Source organism: Drosophila rhopaloa, unplaced genomic scaffold (assembly GCF_018152115.1).
Source record: "Drosophila rhopaloa isolate 14029-0021.01 unplaced genomic scaffold, ASM1815211v1 contig_150, whole genome shotgun sequence".
Taxonomy (NCBI): domain Eukaryota; kingdom Metazoa; phylum Arthropoda; class Insecta; order Diptera; family Drosophilidae; genus Drosophila; species Drosophila rhopaloa.
In genome coordinates, this window is record NW_025335029.1 from 1,263,242 (window position 1) to 1,269,510 (window position 6,269).

Genomic DNA, 6,269 nt, shown 5'->3' on the forward strand with positions numbered 1-6,269 from the left:
GTTGTTATTTGGCTAGTTTCATAAAATATTTAAAGCACAGATTATTATTATAAGAAATCTAACCAAGATAATATGATTAGACTTAACAACAATCAAAAGAGTAGTAGTAGTAAATAAAAAAAATATTTATACATTTTTATTTATCGTTTTTATGCAATGCAAGGCAACGTATGAGAGACTTAAGGTACCACATAAAATGCAACAAACATTAAGATCTGCTTAACAAAATATTATTAAATTTTCAAACAGAATCTGGACATCTACATCTACAAAAACAGCATAAAAACTTCAGATATTGGCCTGACAGCGCACACCGGCGATTCGGCCACTAAATTCGAGATTTGGTTCCGAAAACGAAAGCCAGATGACACATGGATGCTGCAGTGCATGTCGGAGGACATAAAGAATGCCTGGACCGAGGAGATCTCCAAGCTGCTCTGGAAGCAGGCGAAACGAAACAGAGGTTTGTAAATAGCTTTTTTGGGATATCAGTCCTCTAATCTCTCTGTGATGAATTCCTTTGCCCTTGCAGAAGTTCGTCTGGCGGAGATGTCCTCGATGGGCATTGGCAGCAAACCCTGTCTGGACATTCGGCCCAGCAACAACCAGATCAGCGATCGCTCCATTCCACTGGCGCAGTTGAACAAGAGTAGGTCTAAGTCAGAATCCCGAATTATTCACCTGTGTAATATATATGATCCATCCTACAGCACCCAAGCTACGTCACTCGGAGCCAGGAAAAGGCAGCATGCGGCGGCCCAACTCGCTGATCTCGGAGAGCTCTCTGTCCAGCGGCACCAGCACCACCAGTGGCTCCTCCATCAGCGGAGGCTCCTCGTCGGGTCACCATGACGGCGGTGGCAGGCATAGTCTGCATTTTGGCAAGCTACCGGGACCACACAGCACCAGTTCCACCAACTGCAGTGCCACCCTGGAGCTGATCAATGAAACACAGGCGCTGAAGCTGGGCAAATCCCACAGTGGCGGAGGAATCAAGGGGCAGGAAACGGCTGCCGAGGGAGGCAGCAGTTCCGGAAGCGGCAACGGAAACGGAAACGGACTCGGGAGCAGCAAACGACACCACAAACGATCGACCACCATCGTCAGCCAGCTGTCCATGGGTATTGAGCTTGAACTGTGCTACTTCTTCTAGACGCACCCCGTAGCTAGTAGTCTATCCCTGTACATAATCTCGAAGAAATCCCCAGTATTACTGTATATAATCCCCACCAAACACCAAAACCTAACCCGTAATCCGTGCCTGTCGTGTGCTGCATGTTTGTTGTTCTATGTTGTTTGTTAATGCCGCTTTTGTGTCCTGTTCTCATCCGATATATAATATGCAATGTGTGTACATATCCACCCCATTCAGAGAGCGGCATAGTCTCCGACATGTGCGTCAGCCCGGATCAGGAGCCATCGCCGGCGGAGAGCAGCCGCAGCAGCTGGTCCACGTCCACCACAACGGCGTCCGGAGCCTCAACGACCAGTGCGTCCACGGTGATACTGCGGCGATATCGATCCTACGCCCATGCGGCGGAATCGGCAAGTCCGGACAGCGGCAAATAGGAGCTCCTGGAGCATCGAATCTAGATATATATATATAGGAATCCCCATTTATAGCTTTAGCAGAACGGTTTCATCGGATCCAGATGGTATCATCGCGATCGATCGCTAATATTATTTCATTATTTTTGTTATTTATTATTTATTACATTTTTAGTTTTCGTTAATTTGTCATAATCGCTGCAGTTCTCATTTGGCCTTATTTTTCGAAAAAAACAAAAACTCAATTGAAATTATTGAATTCAGCGTGTCAATGTCGAAGCATATTTCATATACATATAGTTCTTAGTCCACACAATCGAACGATGGGCGCCTTGAGCACCTCCCGAAAGGGGCGTGGCCGATGCCCAACATATCTGAATCGAAGTTCATTACGTACAGTTAGTTGATATGTAACCTAAGTGCCTACATTTAAAATAATCGTAAACGAACATAATAAATATATCTTTACATTATATTAAATCGATAGATAAGTATAAGCGAAAATTTAAAATCAATAAATGTTGCTTCAATGTAAAACGAATGTGGACACTTTAATTTAAATGGCCCGCCAAACCACAGTTGATCAGCCCTATTTATAGCCACCTTAAAATTCCCAAGTGCGTGTTTGCTGATGTGCTCGAATAAATAGGGGAATCTTGCTAGCTTACAATCTCTAAATGATATGATGAAAACTTTACTACCCGAATTTTCGTGTGGGCCTTTGCCTCTTTTGGTAAAGGGACGTAATTCTGATTCACTCAAAACTGTTTTTGCTTTTTTCTGTTAAAATTTAATGAGTTTTCGTATAAAAATAAACGTTTCGCTTACTACTAATTAACTTTGGGAAACTCCATTAACCGCCGTGTAAAGTGGATATAAAAAGAACGTTATCGTTGGGCTGCAGCTCGTAATCAAGTTCACCCTGGAAATTTATTTATTTAAAATGAAATTGTTTTAAGATCTTGAATTTGAACTTACCAGCAGTTCCCAATCTGTGTCGTTTATTAGAACCAAAATTCCAGGTCGCCTGTAAAGAACAAAAATTAATAAATCCAAGAACATGATTTCTTTAAGACCAACTTACACGGTATCGTCTTGAAGAAATAGTTCCGGTCGTTCAGTTAAAATATTGGAATGCATCCACTTCAGCAGATTGGCAATAGTCCCTTAAAAAGTAAATAATATTATAAAGATTATATACAACATTTTATAGCTATTTAGAACTTACATTTCTGACTACCATCTAAGGCGAGCTGCCTCTTTTTAATGTTACCAAAAAGTAGCTCAGCTCCTGCGCTGCGAAATTACCGTAATTGGTTTATTTTTATATATTTTTACTTTAAGCTGAAGCAATATTTACCTGAATTCCAATACGATTTTTAATTCCGGCGTGCCCATCATATGTTCGATGTAAATAAGAGTGTGACCAAGTCTGTTTCATCCGAATATCCCAGCTCTCCACAAATAGTTTCAAGTAAGGCTAACGAAAATCAGTCTGGCAACAACAAATTCAGAACTCCCAAAAAAGTTTTAAGAAATTTCGAGGAACCATTGTTTTTTGGAAGTAACGCCCTTATAAAGAGCTAAGCTTCTTCGTTCCTGTTTTTGTTAAGTGTTATTTTGAAAAGTAATTAATGTTTTGACTAAGAATTGAAACTAAGCTTAGACAGGTTTACGTAAAGATAAAGTCTTTAAAATATTGAAATAAACTATTTAAACCTTGTTAATTCTGCAAAGAAGAATTTTTTTTCGCCGGAACATACTCACCATTGTCGTTATTAACCCTAAGTAAAGATGCAAAGTTTTGCTAAACCAAAATACTCTAAGCCTTTAAGGTTCGGCGAGGCCATTGAATTGGTGCTCGAGTGGATATCCATTGAACCCAAGGACCGACAAACTTTCAAGGAAGATGCCCAGCAAATTGAAAATGAGTTTATCCGGGCCATATCCCGCCAAGATCCCTTTTTCGCCAGTGCATTCCGGGGCCTCGCTTTGACGGGCAGTAATCTGGATGACGTTAAGATCAATCTGCCGGATGAGTTCGATATGCTGACCACTGTACAGATGCCATGTGAAGTGAAACCAATTCCGCTGAAAGGTCATCCCAGCTATGTTTCTCTACGGGTCAGTGGGGCACATATTCCCCACCACCTGGTAAATCGGGAAGGCGAGGAATACTACATAAGCCGGCGGAAGGTTCAGTCCTGGTTCCGGGATAACATCAACGAAGTAATCCCTGAGCTATACAACATACAATGCGGGGGCGGGCGATCCTACGAGCTGAGAAATATTTCCGGCGGTCATGTAGCCCACACTATTAAGGCTACCTGCTTATCCGATCCCGGACGAAAGATTTGCTTTGACTTTGTGAGCGCCTTTAAGTTCTCTGCACGGGAGTGGCCACGGGTTTTCCCGCAGCACAGAGATGGGGATCGCAGCTGGTACGCCGTGCCCTGTAAGATTCGATCTCACAATGCTGTTGATGATCCTCTATCTTTCATCGTCTGCGCTCCTTACTGGGAGCGAATGGTCCTAAGCAAGAAACAGAACCTCAAGGACGGATTCAGGCTGATGAAAGCCCTGCGAGATGCAAATGATATGCCCAAGATCTTCAGCTACACAATCAAGAGTGTCTTCCTGAATGCCGCCAATAGAAAGAAGATCAACTGGAATCAATCCCCCGGTCAAATACTCATCCGGGTAAGTGCTTATTATTTTGTGAATTGGACTTTTAAATTACTATTCTTCATTCAGGCAGTCGACCTTATGGTGATGTTCCTCCGGAGGGGCTTTCTCCCATTCTACTTGGTGCCCGATGCAAGTGTATTGGAGGGCATTTCCGTGGACGAGAGGCGGGACTATGCCTCAAGACTTCGCCGCATCTTACGTCGGCTCATCAAGTGCAGGAATCGCAATTGCATGACTCCAGATGATATGCAGTTCATATTTGGAATGCGGTACTAATGGTGTACTTTTGTTTTAGCAGCTTGTTGAAGGCAGCATGCCATATATTTTGCAACATCAATTAATAATATTTTCACTTTGGTGTTTGTAAGGTTAGAAGTTGGGATTTTTTAAGGGTTTTATTTTTGGCCAATCAATCCGACCTACCAAATTTCATAAGGATCGGCCGACTATATCTTATAGCTGCCATATAACTGAACGATTGGAAATGCCATAACTTTGGTGTTTTTAAAGTTAGGAAGTTGGGATTTTTTATGAGTATTAAGAATGCATCATATGAATAATTTTGGAGAATATAGTTTACAGAGTATTCTGCAAGGGTATATCAACTTCGGCTCCGCCCGAAGTTAGCTTTCCTTTCTTGTTATATTTTCTTTTCTCATCCTTATAAAGGATTGGGTGTTCTAAATAAAACATATTATCCTGCCGACAGAATATTTTTTATTGCTTTTCCTTAGTCTGTGGGGGTTTTTCGGGGTTTAAGCCCAAATCTAGTTTGAAATCAATGGGCTTGTCGTAGCCCATTATCCGCACATAGTGTTCGGGATCATCAAAAAGCACTGGGTCCACGAAAAGCGGACGTTTATTGACCAAAAAAGAGGTAAACATGCCGGGCACCTCTGGCACGACGACATCTTCAGGTCGGAAATTCGTCTGGAAGGAAGATTTGATGTGGTTTTCAACTTTTAATCTGTATACCCTACTCACCTTGATCTTTTGCAGGAGCAGGGATATTGTAGTGGCGGTGTACTCCTCTGTTTTGGGATTGTAGTGCAGTTCCGTCACATATTTCTTGGTGATGAAGTGCAGCAGCAGTGGGGTCACAAAGGTGAAGAATCCGCCGACGGTGCACAGGAAAACGGCCATTCCAGTGCCTCCTATTTTCATTCCCTGCTCGAGGAGAATCGGCTGGGCTGCCAAGCCGGCTAAGCTGGTGCTCAGCGAGAAGAACTTGACCATTTTCATCCGGGGAGCCAGGGTCCCGTAGTAGATCCGCTGCAGTGCATCCTCGGAATCAGTTTTTGTGGACTTCACTGAGAGCCACCTGTTTTGTTGGAGTTTCTTTGGCTGTGGTTGTTGCGGTTTTGTAAAACTAAAGCCGGCAATGCATCTGCAGTTTTGTGGGAGGGAAATCTGACGGGTGGCATTTCCCAGGGCCACGCCGAAGTGTTTCCCGCGTGGCAGCGCCGCTCGTAAACTTAACATAGTGTAATTAACTAATTTAAAACGAAATAAACAGGTGTTTTCAAGCTGAACGTTGAATAACACGAGCAGGAGTGTGACCGTCGCTTATGGGCTTAAAAACCCAGAACACAAGAAGGGTATTTTTACAAAAATATACCAACTCAACTTAAGGTCACGTTATTTTACTAACGGAAATTTGAACACGAAAACAGCTTAATATATAGTAATAATTGTAAATAGCAGTTGATTTTCTAAACTATGGTATGACGAATGTCCCCTTCAAGCTAAAATCAAAAAAGTCTACAAATATAAAGTAGCATCAATAAAAATATCTTCTGTCTACAAACTGCATTGCTTGTATTTTTATATATATTTATATTAACTTGCGAATTTTAAAAGTCTGTTTATAAGGTAAATTTTGATTAAATATGTTTAAGTATAAAGACTTGTTTTAGGTAGAGGAGCCCGTGGCTTGCGTTGCAAATTAAAATATTTTATGAATTTAGTACGTCATTCCAAAGATAAACTGCAAATCTTCTGGGGTCATGTGGTTTCGATCGCGGCACTTGATG

General features: G+C 42.0%; 4 protein-coding genes across 9 annotated transcripts in view; 2 read left to right on the plus strand and 2 right to left on the minus strand.

The window, feature by feature from the left end:
• The window catches only part of LOC108052902 (triple functional domain protein), a 58,114-nt gene extending 56,025 nt beyond the window's left edge, over positions 1-2,089 (plus strand). For all 5 annotated transcript variants that reach the window (XM_044456791.1, XM_017135431.2, XM_044456792.1 and 2 more), the window contains 4 exons: positions 250-463; positions 533-649; positions 711-1,121; positions 1,373-2,089. In XM_044456791.1, coding sequence (XP_044312726.1) covers positions 250-463; positions 533-649; positions 711-1,121; positions 1,373-1,569 — 939 coding nt within the window. In that variant the 3' untranslated portion in view covers positions 1,570-2,089. The remainder of the gene's footprint in view (positions 1-249; positions 464-532; positions 650-710; positions 1,122-1,372) is intronic.
• Positions 2,090-2,315: 226 nt separating this feature from the next.
• LOC108052903 (ubiquitin-related modifier 1 homolog) lies at positions 2,316-2,967 on the minus strand. 2 transcript variants are annotated; one of them, XM_017135434.2, is made up of 5 exons: positions 2,909-2,967; positions 2,777-2,844; positions 2,633-2,714; positions 2,527-2,575; positions 2,316-2,470 (listed from the first exon to the last, which is right to left on the minus strand). In XM_017135434.2, the coding sequence occupies exons 1-5, from the start codon at positions 2,947-2,949 to the stop codon at positions 2,402-2,404; spliced, it is 309 nt and encodes a 102-aa protein (XP_016990923.1). In that variant the 5' UTR covers positions 2,950-2,967; the 3' UTR covers positions 2,316-2,401. The 2 variants fall into 2 exon arrangements, with proteins under 2 accessions (XP_016990923.1, XP_016990924.1); XM_017135435.2 differs by having other exon boundaries at positions 2,777-2,839; positions 2,909-2,959.
• Positions 2,968-3,059: 92 nt separating this feature from the next.
• Positions 3,060-4,578, plus strand: LOC108052901. The gene is made up of 2 exons (XM_017135430.2): positions 3,060-4,248; positions 4,303-4,578. The coding sequence occupies exons 1-2, from the start codon at positions 3,343-3,345 to the stop codon at positions 4,510-4,512; spliced, it is 1,116 nt and encodes a 371-aa protein (XP_016990919.2). The 5' UTR covers positions 3,060-3,342; the 3' UTR covers positions 4,513-4,578.
• Positions 4,579-4,936: 358 nt separating this feature from the next.
• LOC108052900 (transmembrane protein 70 homolog, mitochondrial) lies at positions 4,937-5,796 on the minus strand. Its single transcript, XM_017135429.2, has 2 exons — positions 5,221-5,796; positions 4,937-5,166 (listed from the first exon to the last, which is right to left on the minus strand). Exons 1-2 carry the CDS (start codon positions 5,716-5,718, stop codon positions 4,954-4,956), a joined length of 711 nt encoding a protein of 236 aa, XP_016990918.2. The 5' UTR covers positions 5,719-5,796; the 3' UTR covers positions 4,937-4,953.
• Positions 5,797-6,269: the final 473 nt, after the last annotated feature.